General features: G+C 43.4%; 1 protein-coding gene across 1 annotated transcript in view; it reads right to left on the reverse strand.

Moving 5' to 3' along the window:
* PDGFRL (platelet derived growth factor receptor like) overlaps positions 1-7,181 on the reverse strand; it is a 63,404-nt gene extending 56,223 nt beyond the window's left edge. Inside the window, exon 1 of the mRNA XM_021694190.1 lies at positions 7,018-7,181. Coding sequence (XP_021549865.1) covers positions 7,018-7,072 — 55 coding nt within the window. The 5' untranslated portion in view covers positions 7,073-7,181. The remainder of the gene's footprint in view (positions 1-7,017) is intronic.
* Between the last annotated feature and the right edge of the window lie 12,598 nt (positions 7,182-19,779).

Raw genomic sequence — 19,779 nt, forward strand, 5'->3', positions numbered from 1 at the left:
AGATTTCAAGTACACAACAGAGCTACAATAATCAAATTAGTGTGGTACTGGTACAAATAAGACAAACAGATCAGTGGAACAGAATAGAGAATCCAGCAGTAAACCCTTATATGGTCAATTAATCTATGACAAAAGAGGTAAGAATATACAATGGGGAGAAAAACAGTCTCTTCAAGAAATGGTGTTGAGAAAACTGGAGAGCTACATGCAAAAGAATAAAATTAGACCACTGTCTTACACCATATACAAAAATCAAATCAATATACAAATCATTATATAAAATCAGAATGGATAAAAGACCTAAATGTAAGACTTGAAACCATAAAACTCCTAAAAGAAAACACAGGCAGTAAATTCTTTTTTTTTTTTTTTAAAGATTTTATTTACTTATTTGACAGAGAGAGACATAGTGAGAGCAGAAACACAAGCAGGGGGAGTAGGAGAGGGAGAAGCAGGCTTCCCGCGGAGCAGGGAGCCCGATGTGGGACTCGATCCCAGGACCTTGGGATCATGACCTGAGCCGAAGGCAGACGCTTAACGACTGAGCCACCCAGGCGCCCCGGGCAGTAAATTCTTAAACATCGGTCTTAGCAATATTTTTTTGGATCTCTCTAGAAGCAAAGGCAACAAAAGGAAAGATAAACAATTGAGACTACATCTAACTGAAAAGGTTTGCACAGCAGAGGAAATCATCAACAAAAGGAAAAGGCAACCTGCTGAATAGGAGAAGATATTTGCAAATTATGTATCTGATGAGAGATTAATATTCAAAATACATAAAGATGTTGTACAACTCAACACCAAAAAAACAGTCTGATTAAAAAATGGGCACAGAACCTGAATAGACATTTTTTCCAAAGATGACATACAGATGGCCGACAAACACACGAAAAGCTGTTCAACATCATTAACCATCAGGTAAATGCCAATCAAAACCACAGTGAGGGACGCCTGGGTAAGCATCTGCCTTCGGTTCAGGTCATGATCCCAGGTTCTTGGGATCGAGCCCTGCGTCGGGCTCCTTGCTCAGTGGGGAGCCTGCTTCTCCCTCTGCCTGCCACTCCCCCTGCTTGCGCTGTTTCCCCTCTCTCTCTGACAAATAAATAAATAAAATCTTTAAAAAAAGGTTTTATTAAAAAAAAAAACCCACAGTGAGAGATCACCTCACACCTGTCAGAATGGCTAAAATCAACAACACAAAAAAGTGTTGACGAGGACGTGGAGAAAAAGGAACCCTCATGCACCATTGGTGAGAATGTAAAATGGGTGCAGCCACTATTGAAAACAGTATGAAGCTTCCTCAAAATATCTAAAATAGAAATACCATATGATACAACAATTCCACTTCTGAGTATTTATCTGAAGAAAATTAAAACACTAATTCTAAAATATATATACACATCTACATTCATTGCAGCATTATTTATAACAGTCAAGATTTGGAAGCAACCTAAGTGTCCTTTGATAGATGAAGGGATAAATATGTGTTATATGTAACAACGGAATAGTACTCAGCCATAAAAAATGAAATTTTGCTATTTGTGACAACATGGATGGACCTAGGGTGTATTACGCTAAGTGAAGTAAGTCAGACAGAGTTAGACAAACACTGTATTATTTCACTTATATGTAGCATCTAAACAACAAATGAACAGACACAACAAAACAGAAGGAGACTCATAGATACAAGAAATAGTCTACAGGTTACCAAAGCAGGGGAGGGGGCCAGGGAACAGGTAAAATAGGTGAAGGCGAATATGAGGTACGAACTTCCAGGTACAAAATAAATAAGGCACGGGATGTAAAGTACAGCATAGGGACTATAGTCAATAATACTGAAATAACTTTGTATGGTAACTGCAGTCATGGTGGTGAGCATTTCATAATGGATATAAATGTTGAATCACTATGTTGTACACATGACATCAATGTAATACTGTATGTTAACTATATTTCAATAATAATAAAAACCTTACTTTGAAACATTCTTTACAATATTCATTAGAACAGGGCTGATGGCTCTTTTTTAAAAATGTAATTGATATATAAGTTTCAGGTGTACAACATAAGGATTCGATATTTGTGTGTATTGTGAAATGATCACTCTCTTCTCGAAGCACTCTATTTGCCTGGCTCCTAAAACACAGCGCTTTGTTTTTGATTTCTTGTTGTTACCAACGTCACTGACAACTCCTTCTCAGTCTGTTTGGCAGCCCTTCCTTGTCTTCCTTGCCTGCCTGACCTGAGTCCCAGGCGCTTAATCCTTGCAACTCACCTCAATCGTTTACGACACTCAATCTCTAAGTGGCCTCACACAGCCCCCTGGGTACCAGCAGCATTTATATGCCGAGACCTGCTGCCTTGTCCTCACCTGACTTTGCCTCTAAACTCCAGATCGGAATATTCTGCCACTTACTCAGTGCTGCCGCTTGGAAAGCTAGTAGGCATCTCAAACTGAACGTGTCCAAACCGACCTCTGGAGGTCCCTTCAGTCTGGCTCCTTCCCCAGTGTGCCTTTACCAGTATATGACAACTCTATTCACCCAGCTGCTCAGGATAAAAACCTCAGAGTCACACATGGTTCTTTCCTTTCTCTCCTAGGCCACATCAAATCCAACAGCAAATCTTTTCGGCTTCATAGAAGCCAAATCTAGTCTGTAGGGAGAAGTGCCTACATCCACCGCAGCCATGCTAGACCAAGCCACTTGGCACATAAACTATTAAAACTGCTCCCTTTGTAAACTCCCAGCTTCCTCCCTAGCACTCCTACCTTTGAAAACTTCGATCACATCATGGGCAATCCTCTGCTCAAGAACCTCCAGTGACTTCATCTAATTTAGAATAAAGTCCAGAGTCTTCCTGTGCCCTACTAGGCTTTGCCATTTCCTGTCTCCCACCTATCGGTTCTTAGGCCGCACTGGCCCCCATGTCCTTGGCCTGCGCGCCTCTTCTTCCTGACACCTGCTGCATGTGCATCCTCTCTCTGGGCAGGCCTGACTCTCCTGTCTAAGCCATGCTTTCACTTCCCTCCATGGCCCTTCTACCCTCAGACTCTGTGTTACATGTTGACTTGTGCCCACAAAAAGGCACAATGAAGTCCTACCCCCTGATGTGGTGTACCCCCTGGTGTGACCTTATTTGGAAATAGGATCTTGGCGGTTGTAACCAGGTTAAGATGAGGTCATTAGGGTGGCCTCCAATCCAATGTACTGCTGTCCTTATAAAAAGAGACACATGGGGTGCCTGGGTGGCTCAGTCGGTTAAGCATCTGACTCTTGATTTCGGCTCAGGTCATGATCTCAGGGTCATGAGATTGAGCCCCGTGCTCAGTGGAGGGGGAGTGGGCTGCTTCAGGATTCTCGCCCTCTGCCCCTCCCCCACCCACCTGCTCTAATAAATAAATAAATCTTAAAAAAATAAAAAGGGAGGGCGCCTGGGTGGCTCAGTCGGTTAAGCGGCTGCCTTCGGCTCAGGTCATGATCCTGGAGTCCCTGGATCGAGTCCCGCGTCGGGCTCCCTGCTTGGCGGGGAGTCTGCTTTGCCCTCTGACCCTCTCCCCTCTCATGTATTCTTTCTCATTCTCTCTCTCTCAAATAAATAAATAAAATCTTTAAAAAAAATAAAAAATAAATAAATAAAAAATAAAAAGGGAGACACACACAGAGGAAAATGCCACGTGAAGTCAAAGACACATAAGGAGCAGACCACCGCGTGCAACAGAGATAGCCTTCTGGGTAGTTCAGCTACAAGCCCGGGAGCTCCAGCAAAAGCCAGGAAGAGGCAGGAAGATCGAGTGCCACAGAGGCCGCACGGTCCTGTGGACACCTGGATTTCTGACTGCTAGGCTCTAGAACTGGCTGAGACTCAACTTCTGTTGTCCTAAGCCACCTGCTTTGTGGTACTTTGTTTCAGCAGGCCTAGGAAACCAATATATCCTGGTTATTGATTCTTCATGCCGCTTAGCCCTTCCTGATATTTTATCTTTTCTTGTTTGTCCACTCTCTGTCTTCCCCATTAGATTATGGGCACCACAGAGTCAGGGCCTTTCAACCCTGTGCAGGGAGATGCATCAATCCTCAGGACTCACTCATCTGGGCGGCACACTGCCCAGTCTCTCCTGTTGTCATCAGACTCTTCTCGTTTTGGGCTCTAAGGATCAAAGATTATTTTGTATGTCAAACATATGGGCCAAGATCCCACATGCTTGGAAACATTACGGTGAGACTTTTTACAATTCTTTTTTCGTTATATCTAATTTTTATACTCCTTTTCCAAGGAATACATTGAGACCCAAAAATACTAGGGTCCTGGTTGAGGAATCATGGGCCATGTCTCCCTCCCTGCCTCCATTAAAAATCTGGCTGCTTTGTCTGCACATCACAACAACTCTGGGCAGTCCTCCCAGAGCGAGAACCTTCCACAGAATACAAAATAAGCCCACGTGAGACTGAAGATCACATTAGCATTGACAAAGGCCTGGGGTAAATTCAACAAAACAAATAACAAATCCATTTTTATGGATCTATTAAATTAAATATTATATATTCAAACCAAGTATTTATGTAAATATTTATGTAAATGAAATATTGGTAAGTGCTTGTGATTTTATGTTTTATGCAAAAACACCACCACCATATGAGGAAACACAGCGGCACATATTCTATACAAATGCTGACAAGCCGGTGCGCCGTGCCTGACTCTAAGGGGCTCTCCAGCTGTTTATTACCTGTCCTCATGCCTCACTTTCCTGCCACCTGAGCTGTGTGTGCGCTTCGGGCTCCCACTCTTCACGAGAAGAAATAACACTACTTCTAAAAATGTAAACAAAGCTTTCCAGATTTAGGCAAGGCAACCTTCACTGGGGTAGAGCAGATGTAGAACCAATATGTGCAACCAATATGTGCTTTCAGGGAAGCCTTCTACCGTTAGAAGACCTTTTCTAGAAATGATCAGAAAAGCAAAAGGCAGAGGCACAAGGCAAGTCATGGGCCTTGCGTCTGCAGTGTGTGTTTTGAGATGGACAGGGTGCAGCATATTCCAACCTGCACATCAGAGACTGGCGCTAGAAGGGCTTCTGTATATGCCTCTCTCTTTGGCGGGTTCCTGGCCCAGCCAGCCACATGATCCTCAACAAAGAAAAAAACAAAACAAAACAAACAACAAACAAAACACAAAGACATTCTTAATAGGTTTAGGAAAACAGTTACATAACTTAATGAAGCAGATTTACTTTTTTTTTTTTTTTTAAAGATTTTATTTATTTATTTGAGAGAGAGAGAACACCTGAGAGGGGATAGGGTCAGAGGACGAAGCAGACTCCCTGACAAGCAGGGAGCCCGATGCGGGACTCGATCCCGGGACTCCAGGATCATGACCTGAGCCGAAGACAGTCGCTTAACCAACTGAGCCACCCAGGCGCCCCAGATTTACTTTTCTAATTATGGAATCAATATTTTCTTGATAACTAGTCTATGTATACTTTTAAAAACAAAACCACAGTACTAGTAACACACCTAAAATATATCAATTATTTCTTTTAAACTAGTCTTTGTGCTCAACTTTCTCTGATTGGCTCGTAAAGTTTTATTGTTTATATGAATTACATTTGACTTAAACAGCTGCTAACTGACTCAGGCAGATGTTTGTAATCATCTTCATAGTCTGGACACATATTGGCTGGGAAGGATCTGGGAGGCAGTGGGTGAGCCTGCCTCCTGACCCTGGGAGGGAGGCATTGTGGGTGAACTTTATAACCAAGTGAGTGGGCTATTTGAAGTTATTTTGTCTGGCCATCTCCTGCCCTATTAAAAAAAAAAAAAAAAAAAAACCAGATTCTGCATTTCTGACACTTGAGCAGTCACATACAAGGACCTGCCAGGAGCCTTTTAATAGTGCATTTTACAGTGTGACCTCCTGCCAAGCAGAAGCTCCTGGTGCAGAAACATTGCCTCCACTTGATTCAGCAAGTCTCTGGGGCTGGAGGGTCCTCACCTCAGGTTCAAGCCCAACGACCATCTTGAACTTTGCAAACTAGACTGTGGTTTTGGGGTGCAAATGCTTCCATTTCATGGGGAAATACAGGAACTGCTCATAAAATGTGAGCCAGGTTGAGGTGGCTCCAGAGTGAGATTGCATAACAGCAAAAGCTGCTTTCAAGCAAAACTAAGCAAAAAATCGTGTCTGTAGCTGAGGAATTCCACGGAAGGTTCCAGGATACCAGGATGTACCCATGCGCCAAATGTACTGTACAAATAAATAACACTGTTTGAATACTGGGGCCAACAACACAAATGCTAAAGTCGTATATAAACATAGATATAGATACAAGAATACACACACACACACACACACACAGCCTGACTCTGGTTGTGAGTCTAAACAACAAGTTGAGCCCAGGACAGGCACACACTCAAAAAAATAAAGAGGCACAAGGAAGCCCATATGCTGTACAAAAATGCACTTTCTTCATCTTTTCCCAATCAGTTAAGAAGTGTTAACAGCTGCTGGTTTTTGATTAGGTAGATCTTGCAGGATCCAAGCCCAAGGTCGTATACGAAATAAATCAAGGACTGCAGTTAGGAGGAGGACACTTCAAATTTTGCCAAAGATCCAGCAGTTGCCTTGCCTGCGTGGCACCGCCCTCAGAAGCGGAGATCCGGGGGGAAGGCGCGCTCCCGCCGCCACCTCCCAGAAAGACACGTTGACACTGGGGACTGGACCAGGCGCTGGCGGGGGATGCTCGATTTGCCCGCCAAGGGCTTTCGGGGAGCGCTGGGGCGGTCCTAGTGGGGACCCTAAGGGAAGGGGTAGTGGCCACTATTCCCGGGGGAGCTCCGGGGAGGTGGAGAGGGGGGTCAGAAGAGGCAGGTGCACCGGGCAGGGCCAAAGCCAAGCCTTGGAAAGTCAAAAGTTCTAAAAAGAGCTGGCTGGAGGACTGTCGGCTGCGGGAGGGCCTCGGTCGGGAATCGAGGCTAAATGAAGGCACAAACTGGGTAGTCCCCGCCCAGGGTCACTCACCTTCCTCGAGCGCTTCGTGCACGAGCAGAAGACCAAGCAGCAGCCAAAGCTTCATCTTCAGGGCAAAGGGCGCGCGGGCAGAGGTGCTGGGACCGCGGCCGGAGGAGCACCCGACGGCACAGGGCAAGGGCAAGGGCGCAGGGGGGAGGTGGCGGGCGAGGGGCGTGTCGGGGCGGGCGTCTGGGACGCCACAGCTGGAGGATTCTGTTTCCTGAGGTGGAAAGCAGTTTGGGGGAAAAGTTGAGTTTTTCTTTTCTTTTTTTTTAAATTCTGTGTAATGTGACCTCTCCTGCCCCCTGGCGGAGCAGTGGAGAGAGGCGCTTTTTCGTGTGCATTGGGGAAGGGCTCAGGGCAAGATGTCAATTACAACAGTCATTCCTAGAATTTCTCCACCTGTGCGTGTCATCAAGTTCACGGACTTCAACGAGGCCCAGTGTAATCCTGCAGGTGCCGATGGGGTCATGTTTAACCACAATTATCCAAATGTCACCAGCACTCTCAGACAGAGCTGGAATGCTCTGTAAAAAGTGCCCCCTAAATATTTGTTTATTCCCAGGTCCGCCACTTGCACTAACAAGACCATTGCCCTCAGCGGTTTTTGCTGTTGCTCTGTGTCTGGCCAGAGATGGGCTCTGCACCCAGCCCTGTTCCTGCTGGGCACCGGCCGCGGAGATGTTAGAACCCTGGGGCTCCCAAATGCGGAAGCTGGCCTTCCATCAGAGGGACCCACAGCAAGCCAGCTCCTTCCTCAGTATTCCAGCAGAAGTTTTGGAGAAAGGACTCAGGCCTTTTTATTCAGAAGTCCCATTGCCTTACACGACACTCAATTGGGTGTGCAGGAGGGACTGTGCCAGAAAAGAGTTCCAAGTAACAGCATCAGTGCCTCTGGCCCCCCAACACATACACACATCTTTCCGGGGCACCTGGGGACTCAGTCTGTTAAGCGTCTGCCTTCAGCTCGGGTCATGATCCTGGGGTCCTGGGATGGAGCCCTGCAGCAGGCTCCCTGCTCAGCAGGAAGCCTGCTTCTCCCTCTGCCTGCCGCTCTCCCAGCTTGTGCTCTCAGTCAAATAAATAAATAAAATCTTTAAAAAACGAACAAACAAACACATCTTTCCTTCTGATTCAAAATCAGCACCTTGGGCTTCTTTTAAATGTACTATCCATATTCTCCAGGAGGCTCCTCAATTCTAGCAAACTCTTCCCCAGCCCCTTCAGGTTAGGCAACCCAGAGAGGTTCGTTGGTGCTCCATGGACCCTTCTGTGAGCTTCTCAAAGCATGCTGAGGAGGTGATTAAAAGGAAAAGGAAATAGTTTTGCAAACCAACCAACAGATCATTAAATGCTACATGGTCTAGTGGCAAAGTTCAGAGGGGTGAGCGATCAGTGCAGGTTAGAGGAGATGGGAACTCACCGGCTAGGGCTCGACTTTGGCAAACAGAGGAGGGGAGTGCAGGGGGCCTTGGCCTGTGGTCAGGAGAGCGTGGACCAAGGCACAAAGCAAGACCTGGCTGGGTAGTGCCGGCCGGCCAGGCTGGAGGGGTAGCTTCGCTGTGGGAGTAGTGTGGGGAGGAGACCGAAGCAATAGCGGCGGGAGGGGGGTGTGCAGGAGGCGGGCTGTGGTGGGTTGGAGGATTTAGCGTTAATGTGCCCCTCTGCAGAGAGGGTCATAGGTTTCTGAGCTTGCAGACTCCTATGATCCAAGCAGCTTGCAGGTACGTTCCCCCAGGTGAGGAGCAGGGCCTGGACCTCTAGCCCACTTCATTCAAACGTTACCATTCAAGTGAGCTTGATTCAAAATAACAGGAAGGGGACTTCTCCCTCAGCACTGAAGGCATGAAGTTCAGCACAAACCAGTGCTCAGCCGCCTCTTCATGCCGGAGGAAGCAAGAATTCCACCTACTGTCACCAGCTCTGGGGCCCGCTTCGCTCCTTGGGGGCGGTGGAGAGAACAGTTGCCTGGGAATACGGGAGATCAGGGCTCAGGTCCTGACACTGCCACAAACTCTCCACTCCTCCCTCAACAACCTCCGCCTCTCTAGATTTGGGCTCTCTCCTTGGTAGAGGCAGTGAACTAGATGATTATTTCCACATGTGTTTACAAGGTGTGTCCTATTACGACGGCAGAGACCTCATTGCTGTTTTACAGAGTGGATCCCGGCGTGAAGACAAGCGTTTGAACCACCATAATGGGATGTGTCTCCTTCTGGGGAGCACACACAGGAGTGCCAAATCTGCCCGGTCTGCCCCCACGGAGATCCCTTTTCATTCTGACTCCATGACACTGACAACTTCACTCTTACCCAGTGTTCGAGCCTGGGTTCAGTCTACACCTCCTCTCCCCCACTCCCCAGTCTCCAGGCCCTGCCTGGTCTACCTGCTGACTGCATCAAGGCCACCCCTCTTTGCTGTCATTCCTCGCTCCACAGCCTCCTCGTTGATCTCCCTGCCCCTCCTTCTTGCACCCCAACAATTGCAGCAATTACATCTATGTGCGAATGATACTCTAAAAATCGAACCCAATTGAAACTCTTCAAAAGCCCTCTGGGAAGGCTGGGACACCCGAGTTCACGGCCCTGCTGGCCTCTCCAGCTGTCTCTCTCGGTGCCACTCTCTGTCATGCCCTCCACACTAACAGCACACTGCCCTCGCCCACCCCCAGCCATCATTGTGGGTCCACTGCTCCTGTGGTTCCTGCTGCCCCAAATAGCCCCCTCCCCTGTTATACACCTGCCTGCCCTCTCACCACACCCCAGATCCTGGCCTCCCCTGCCCTCCAAGACTTGGCTCAGATCTTGCCCCCTCCCAGCTGGGCTTAGCCCTTCTCTGGTAATGAAAACTTCTATCGTAGCATTTAGAACAAAAGGCAGAATTTAGCTGTGAATCTGGTTATGCCTCTTTCCCCTGCACTATTCTATGAGTTCGAAGGCAGGAATTGTGTCTTATTAAATTTTGTATTCCACCGCCAGTTTCTGGAAAGTAATAAGAATTTGTTAGGAAATTACTCTGTTCCAGGCAGTGCGTAATCACCGTTTCTTGTTGATCCAGTTGAAGGTTGAGGATTCCCTGGAAGCCTCAGACTCCAGAAGAGTCCAGATTCACTCAGGAGCTCTTTCCACCAGCCCCTACAGCTCGTTGACGAGGCAGAGCGGGCAGATGGCCCCACACAGGAAGAGAACTTGCATTAAGAGCTGCACTCAGTTGTTCCACCTGTTTTCTTTTATTTAAAGAAAAATTTTTGTCAAAATTACTCAACACATTTAAAGATACTTAAAACCTCCACAGACTTATATAGGACAGAAAATGATAAAAATAATAAAAATGCCTTTTCTTGTCCCCTACCCTTCCTGCTAGCTATGAAGTATTCCAGAGGCAAGATGCACCATAACTTCACTGTTATCCTGTTGATAACTAGTTTGGTTGTTTAAAAAACTATTGTACAAAAAATACTGCAGGAACTATTGTGATCCAAATATCTTGATGCTCATGAATATTCTATAAGATAGATACCTAGAAGTGAAATTATTCAGCCAAAGGCCATGGTATTTCATATTTTTGGTGAACGCTGCCAATTCTACAAAGCTGTCCCTGTTGACAGCCAATTCTGCTCTCCTTTGGAGCAGCCCCCTCTCCCCCCAGTCACGCTAGTCAATATTTACAACCTGGGGTGGGGTGGGGTGGGGTAGGTGTCTCATGCTCTTTTTTTAAGAAAAGATTTTATTTACTTATTATTTATTTGAGAGAGAGAGCACGAGCAGGGGAGGGGGTGGGAGGGCAGAGGGAGAAGGGAAAGCAGGCTCCCCACTGAGCAGGGAGCCCAGGAGCCGGAGGGGCTCAATCCCAGGACCCTGGGATCATGACCCGAGCCGAGGGCAGAGGCTTAACCAACTGAACCACCCAGGCGCCCCTCATTATGCTCTTTTAATTCCCATTCATTTTGTTACTATTGAGAATGAGCGTTTTATCATGTTTTTATTAGCCACTTGCATTTGCCTATTTTTGAAAATTGAGTTATTTTCATTATTGTCTTACGATAGTAGAATCTTAATATATTCTGGTTCGTAAGCTCTTGGGGTGTTATACATATTGCAGACATTTTCTTCTAATCCTTTTCTGGTGTTTTAGTTTTGCTAACGGTGCCTTTCTGCAAACAATTACAACCAATGTTTAGGCAATTACATTTTCAGTAACTTCTTTCATGGCTTCTGGGTTTTGTATCTCGTGAGGTAGGTCTTTTCTGCCTCCAATTATCCAACTAGTTTGGTCTTTTAAACCCATCTATCATTTTTTCTTTCTTTTTTTTTTTTAGTATCACAAGTTAGAAATCTAATTTTATGTGTTTCCAATTGGATGGTCAATGTCACATTATTATTTGTTAAATGATTGGTCCTTTTTCCATCTTTTAAATAGGCTTTTCGTGTATTAAATTACATATGTACATGGGGCCATTCTGTTTTATTCTATTGATCTCTTTATTTATACCTATAGAACTATCAGACTGCTTTAATCAGTATTGATTTATAGCATGTTTTGCCATTTGTTTTGGCCCGCTTCATTGTTCTTCTGTTAATTATCATTGTACATTTTCTCTTCCAGATGAAGTTTGGAATCAGCTTGTCAATCCCCATAAAAACTTTATTGTGTTTCGATGATGATTGCATTGAATTCATGTTTGGGGGAAGAATGGTCATATTTACAATATTGAGACTTCCCACCCAGGAATGTTATAATATTAGCTTTCAACTTACTCAAGTCTACTTTTACGTCCCCATTATATTTTATAATTGGTTAATGCTGCTATGAGGACAACAGTTTTAGAATTCTGCATTCCCAGGTATATATTGTATCAAATACTCTTCTGCTAAATGTTGGCTACCTAAATGTGTGTGTGTGTGTGTGTGTGTGTGTGTATAACTACATAGTTAACGCTTATTTAGTTATAATCACATAGTTATATTTTTCCATGTAAGTCTTGCTTGTTAACAATAAGCAATAATAATAAGCAAGGCTTATTTCTTATTTTTGCTTGTTTATTTGTTTTGCTATTATGAATGACTTTCCCCCAGTACCTTGTCAAATTGGTTAACTGGTACATCGAAAATAATTTTGGAATTCCGCTTTCGCAGCCTCTTCTCCATCACATACACTTCAGATAAATTTAGGTATCTAAACTTACCTGAAGTCTGTTGTAAATGGGCTGAACTGTGTTCCCTCCTCCTTCCTAAATTTAAATGTTGAAGTCCTAACCTCCAGTATTTGGAAGTACAGTCTTTAAAGAGGTAATTAAAATGCAGTCATTAGTGTGCCTGGGAGGCTCAGTTGGTTAAGCGACTGCCTTTGGCTCAGGTCATGATCCTGGAGTCCTGGGATTGAGACCCGCATAGGGCTTCCTGCTCAGTGGGGAGCCTGCTTCCCCCTCTGCCCCTCCCCCATCTCATGCTCACTCTCTCTCTCAAATAAATAAAATCTTTAAAATAAAATGCGGTCATTAGGGTGAGTCCTAAACCGATATCACTGGTACTCTGCTAAGAGTAAACATAGACACAGGCACTGAGGGAAGACCATATGAAGATATCAGAAGACAACCTCCTACAAACCCAGGACAGAGGCTCAGAAGAAACCAACCCTGCCAACGCCTTAATCTCAGACTTCTAGCTTCCAGAGCTGTGAGGAAAATACATTTCTGTTGCTTAAGCCAGGAGTCTGCGTTACTTCATTATGACAGCCCTAGGGAACAAATACTCTGTTAGGATGGGAGCAAAATTTACAAGAAATATAGGGACTTTTCCAAGACATGTAGCTGCTTGATCACAGGCTTATTATCCTTGAATGAGACAATCTCAGGATGACTGAACTTGAAAAATAAAACTGCCAAAATTGTATTTTTTATGGATTGTATTTCACTATAAAAACCCATTTTCTTCTTCTCTAGGGTGAGAAGGAATTTTATTACTAAAATCTGTTTGCCTTGGTCTTTTCCATTCTTCCTCCAACAATTGCTGGACTATTGGCCAATCAAAATAAGCATTTTTCTTACAGCATTTTCCAAGTCCAATGCAGCTCGAAGCCTGCTTTCCTAAGGCATGATTAATTTTTGTGTGTTTGTATCTGATCACCTTAATGGTGACCCTCTTATTAGTCCACATAGCTTTCCACTGATTTGGGGGCTTTTTAGATAAATGATCATAGTACCTGCAACACCCACTTTTTCGTTCTTGATTAGTTGCTGCCCATCTGCTCCCTCCACCTCACAGTACAGCAACCTCTAATGCTGGTCATCCACGGACCCCCAACCTCACGAAGCACAGAGAGCCTCAGGGATGGGACAAATCCGGGAGTCCCAGCCTTCCCTAACCATCAGATACTGCCTGATGGAGGCAGAGGAGAGGTTGCAAACACAGCAATGGCTTTTTAAAAACCAGTGTCCAGGGGCGCCTGGGTGGCTCAGTTGGTTAAGCGACTGCCTTCGGCTCAGGTCATGATCCTGGAGTCCCGGGATTGAGTCCCGCATCGGGCTCCCTGCTCGGCAGGGAGTCTGCTTCTCCCTCTGACCCTCCTCCCTCTCATGCTCTCTGTCTCTCATTCTCTCTCTCGCAAATAAATAAATAAAATCTTTAAAAAAAAATAAAAAATAAAAATAAATAAAAACCAGGGTCCAGGGAAGCAGTGTCACCCTTGGGAGGAACCAGCATTACTTGAGGGACTGTGCATTACTGCCTATCTCTGAAGAGCTGGTACAGCAGCCCCCAGCCCTGGCTTAACAAATGACAAGCTGGGGAAAAAAGGACGAGTGGCGGAAGGGACGAGCAAAAATCAGGAAATGGAAGAGAGAAGTGAGTGGGATCAGGGGTGGGGAGCGGGCTGCCCCCGGAGACTTAGGTCTAGAGAAGTGTATTCCTTCCAGTTGTCTTTAAAAGCACAGATGTTACACAATGTGTGTCTCAGGGACACAGAATCAGCACTCCAGGTTACCAGAGTGAGGTCAGCATTTCCATCACGATTTCCTTGTTGGTGAGTTATTTTGTATGTTGCACGTTCCTTGTAAATCTTAATTTATAATAGTTGTCTATGACTGCTCTGTCCTGAAAAATCTCCTTACTACTCTGCTCCCTCTATTCTTGCTTCCCCCTGCAAAGTGGTGAATAGCATCAGGAATTTGTTAGGTAAGCCAAAAAAAAAAAAAAGTCCAAAATCAGGACATTTCATTTCTCGAACTGGTCTTCACTAACTATAGAAATACAACAGGGACACCTGGGTGGCTCAGTCGGTTAAGCGTCTGCCTTCGGCTCAGGTCATGATCCCGGGGTCCTGAGATCAAGCCCCACATCGGGCTCCCTGCTCAGCGGGGAGCCTGCTTCTCCCTCTGCCTGCCGCTTCCCCTGCTTGTGCTCTCACTCTCTCTGACAAATAAATATATACAATCTTAAAAAAAAAAAAAATACAACCAAGATGAATTTTAAAAATTTTTAAAAATTTTTTAAAGATTTTATTATTTGTCAGAGAGAGAGAGAGCAAGTACAAGCAGAGGAAGCTGCGGGCAGAGGGAGAAGCAGGCTCCCCGCCGAGCAGGGAGCCCTTTGCGGGACTCAATCCCAGGACCCTGGGATCATGACCTGAGCTGAAGGCAAATGCTTAACCGACTGAGCCACCCAGGCGTCCCGATGAATATTTTTTTAAATTAATGTTTCAAGATTTTAGGAGAAGCTAACTTAGTGGTTTTAAATACTGCCCTGAAAATCCAATAGAATGCCAATCATTGTTGATGCTCCCACAGCCACTCATCAAGAGACACATAGAGATCCCAGAAATTTGGTTTACTTAAAATAGGTGAAGCAAGTAAAAGTATTTTCCTAGCTCCAGGATATAGCATGCTGTAAAGATGTATTGCCTGTCTATTGGTAACAAGAGCCTTTAAATTTAGGCTAGGGGAAGAGAGGTGACTCTAAGCTAAAATGTAAGTGACTTAAAACCTCCATCCTCTCCTTCCTTTTTCTTTATTTAATGGTAAACTATCAACGATCCTGTGCCCATTTGTTTTCTCCTGTTTACTTGCTCTACATGCTCATTTTCTGAAAGTGTCTTCTATCAGTCATTTACAACTTGGTGCCAAGTCAATGTTTCAGTTCCAAGAACATTGGCATCTTAAGTCTGATTTCTACCAGGGCAATGAATCCCTTGGTCCTTGCTTGAAGAAATGTCAGACATCAGTGCACAGATGGAGGAAGATTTCGGAGATCTGGAGACTCAGCCACTGGGAAACATATGTTCCCCATTAGCATAGTACTTTGGGGTTAAGGGATCCAGAGCCCAGAAGCAAGCTTGCTCCCCATCAGGGAGATATGGGCCCACTTTGAGCTGTAGAGTACTCCTGGGTAGTACATCTGTCTGGTTTTCCTCTTCATGTTGGCTGCTCCGGTTTTATTTTTATTTTTTATTTATTTAATTATTTATTATTTTTAAAGATTTATTTATTTGAGAGAGAGAGAGAGAGAGCGTGTGCACACATGTGTGTGAGCGGAGGGAGGGGCAGAAGGAGAGAGAATCCCAAGCAGAGTCCCCACTGAGCGCAGAGTCCAATCAGGGCTCCCTCCCACTGCCCTGAGATCATGACCAGAGCCGAAACCAAGAGCCGGACCCTTACCCTACTGAGCACCCAGGCGCCCCTGGCTGCTCCGGGTTTAGTAGAGGGCAACAAGGATTCTTAACCCAGCATTTACTGGAAAAGTTCAAGTAAATCAGTATTGAGCTGAGTTTCTTTCTGGATAGTTTCACCCCTACTTTGACCTACTCTCAAAGACGAACTGAGATAATGTGATAATGGGTTATTTTTGTACGTCTTTGAGATTTTTTTTTCTGAGATATTTTATAGAGTGAAATGAATTGCCTTTTCCCCACAGGTGGGGACTTCTCAGTACCATCTCTTAGCAATCCATGGGCTTTGAGCCCTTCACCTGAAAAGCAAGCCTATCTGTGTGGCCTTCTTTAAAGGACACTAGGAGATGGTGTTTATCGCCGGGGTTCCTGGCTGGACCCACGGCCCAGACACAGTTCCTGGGGGGTCACTTCATTCATGTGACCACATTAGCAGGACAGATGTGGGGCACCAAAACCTAGTAACGATTCTTACAGCCAAAAATTACATAAATTAGGTTTTAGGCTTCTGCTTGGTAAGTGCTTTGCTATTTTAGCTTGGCTTCCAATGCTGGTTAACTGATACTACAGCTTTCTTAATTCAACAGGGTGTTCCCTCCAACTTACTAAAACCAATGGGAATTAAGTATACACACAAAGACATTTCAAAATAACAAACTAATTCAAGAGTTTTGAAATTTTATGTAACGTTGAGCCACGTCAGAAAGCTCTGACTCCTTCCTCCTGGTCAGAGGTTCAAGAGGGTTGAAGTTGGTAAGATTTCTTTATTATACTGTAAAAAATGGGTCAGTTGTACATAACTGATCACCAATTACTAGAGGCTATGATTTGGTAAAGGGAACATTGAGGAAGGAGCTTCTTACAGATAAAAGCAATGAGCCTGACAGTTGAAGTGGTGGGATCTCAGATGTGTGGTCCTGGGATGGCATTCTTCAGGAGCAAGTGATAGTTTTTAGGGTGTGCCATGCGGACCGAGGGTATGTGGAAACATGTCTTTTATCTTACAGGACTTGGTAGTCCCCATGTAGTCCCTAGGCTGCCAGGTGAATATTCTTGATGTTATAATCATTTCAGTTTAGATTGTACCACATTTCTGAGCTTGAAAGCTCTCCCAATTTTTTTGAAGAGAAGTGTGAAATGTATGCTTTGGGTATGTGTGATACACAGGCATATTCTATTATTACAAGTCCTATTGCAATTTTTTTCAAAAAGGTACATGGTCACAGTAGAAAGCCTATCTTACAGTGGTAAAGCAGCAAGAGTTTTTATTTATTACAATTCTAAAAAATAATCCAACTTTGTAAGTAAAAAGGAACTCTGATTATCATTTGAAACATTTAAATTTGAAATTACCTACTAAACAGAAAATCTTTACATATAGACAAGTCCAATGTATCTGTTGGGTTTTACAGACATAGAATTTCTGTAGGGTTTTGGGCCCTATCAACAGCTTCTATTAAGTACAAGGACAACAAAATAGAGCAATAACACAATGGGGCAGCCCTAGTGGACACCAAAGATGAAGAGCCCATTAACCAGGCCTGGGCCAGAGAAACCCACCCTATAGGCAATACAAACTCTCTAACAGCTGAGCCTGGGCCCATGCACTTTCTACCACAGGGCTGTCCATGCCCATATGGGGATTGCAGTGGGCCAGCTCCTATGGTACCAGTTCCAGGAAGCGGCCATCCTTTCCAAACTTTTCTAAAGGATCCTTATCATTGACTGTTGATGTGTCCCTGGGATGGATATTCAGGGCTGAAATTAAGGACCCCAAACTCCTAACTTGCATATTCACTTCATATCTCACTGTCATCCCAAGATCCCACTCAACAAGGGTAGTTATGGATGCTTACACTTTGCAGGCTGCCTGATCCTAGAACCAGCCCGGGCTCTTGGTCATGATCCCCATGGGGCACCAGTAGTCACAGAAGGTTCTTTAAGGCCAGAGATTATGGCAGCGGCTTCAGCCATGGTGAATAAAACCTCGGTATGTTACTCACAGCCAAGAGGGTTGCCAGTTGGGTTGAGCCATAAGAAAATGCACTTGAGATCAGTAAGACTAAACTGTGTACATATAAGCAATAATGAATGTTACAAAAACCAACAACCACAAAAACAGAGCAGGGCTCTCAAAATCCAGAAACTAGAAATTCATTTAAAAATGTTTAAATATAATTATACAAAGAGAAAAAAAAAAATCTCAGCTAAACAACAAAGTCAAGCAACCTTATTTCCAAATCTACATGGCTAAAAAATGACCTGTGCTGAACTTTGGTACTTTTTCCCTTGATATTTTAGGACATGTGAGAGAATGTAAGTAGAAAATGTACAGAGAAGGCGCTAGGAAAAAAAAAAAAAAAAAGTTAATCCCCCTGTCCCCAAAGTTCACACTCATCATGTGAATTTTAATACTTCATGATGTTCACTCTAAACCCAATCCTTTAAAATTCTGTGGAAATGGTAGTTTGGGTGTTAATTTACAGTTGCTTGAAGCACATCAGGAGAAAATCAGGCAGAGAACATCATGAGCTACATCACGAGGGAGAGCTACAACGTTATCATGTGCTTTGTAATCTCAGAATATGCCCTGATTTGCGAAGAAAGGGGACTGACCTGCTCCTCTGGCATTATCAGAACTGGAGAGCGGTAGTTTTCCTTATTCTCCCTGCTAAGCATTCAAATTAGTTTAGAAAGGAACTAGGTAAATATAGAGTCTGATTCAAAACAGGTTGAAAAACTACCTGAAAATAACCAGGACTTAGCAAATAATTTGGCTAATTTTTAAAATTAAAAAAAAAAAAGTTAAAAAAATCTTTTATTCAGAAAATTAAAAGAGAGGCTTCTGTATTTTAAAGCAAAATAATTCTGCAAGAGATATTTTCTTCTAATTATGGTTGGTAGTAGTAAAGTTTTAAATATATCAATGCTAGTTTTTCTTCAATGTATATATCCTAAATGATGTTTTTGGGGTCACGAAGTTTTCTTGATGTTTATCTCGGGGGGGAAAATGTGAGTAAGCAAGAATCTGTATTTCAGTATTTATCAAAAGTTGTTAAGTTTTCTCATAAATAGGGTTTGAACTTGAATTTGTATAGCTACCTTTTTAAATGTAGGGTAGGCAGGGCCTTTCTATGGTTATTCACAAATCATCTTTTCCCTTTTTTGAAGAGTATGGTATAAAGGTGCTCTGATAGGAAGTTTCTCATTGAAAATATTAAGAAAGCAGATTTCCTAGTGTAAGAAAGAAAAGTAATTTAAACTGTTTTTACTCAATCACAATTAAGAGAATGTGTGGTATGCATTTTTTTCATTTCTGGAGAGGAGTTTATAGAAGTGTGATTGATTACTAGTCGTATCTGTACAAAAACATTTTGGTAATCCTAAGAAAGTAAAAGCAATATTTTGTTCCAAAGGTTATGAATTCAGATGTAGAAACAGGGAGGTGGTAAGAAACCTGGTAGAACTGGCTTTTACTAATAAACACAGAGCAAGACAGAGATGTCAGAAAAGGTGCCTCAGAAATAAGTAAACAGAAAACCCTAACACCTCCTACTCCTACTCCATTTCAGATTATAAAGCACCTGTTACAATGTACTCGAGTTTAGTGATTCCACATTAGATACATTATAAATATATCTTTCTTAAAGAATCTATAGAAAATATCATATATATAAAATTGCTGTATATTGCAAAATAGTTTAAAACCTAAAAATTTTGTATAAGCATACCTATCAATATAAAATATTATTTTTTCTCCACATCAATTGGGTTTGTTTTTATCCATACAATTGTATCGTTTCCAAAGCCCATCATAAACCCAACCGACTTATACACTGTTTGAAATACACAGACATATACATAAATATATACACACACACTCATACAGAGATATGAGCACACATTTGAGTCTTCACAGAAAAAAAGCACAATCACCAACAAAGCATCTCTTCATAGATATTTGTGTTTGCAAAGTGTTTTAATGTGGAAAAATAATTTTTAACTAAATTCTGCTCCTAATTGAACACAGTGGGCATAAGAGTTTTAGCTGCCTATCACATTCTAAATAAATTTCTTGATTTTGTTACAAAGACTCAGATATTTATATAT

Source organism: Neomonachus schauinslandi, chromosome 2, assembly GCF_002201575.2.
Source record: "Neomonachus schauinslandi chromosome 2, ASM220157v2, whole genome shotgun sequence".
NCBI classification, from domain to species: Eukaryota; Metazoa; Chordata; class Mammalia; order Carnivora; family Phocidae; genus Neomonachus; species Neomonachus schauinslandi.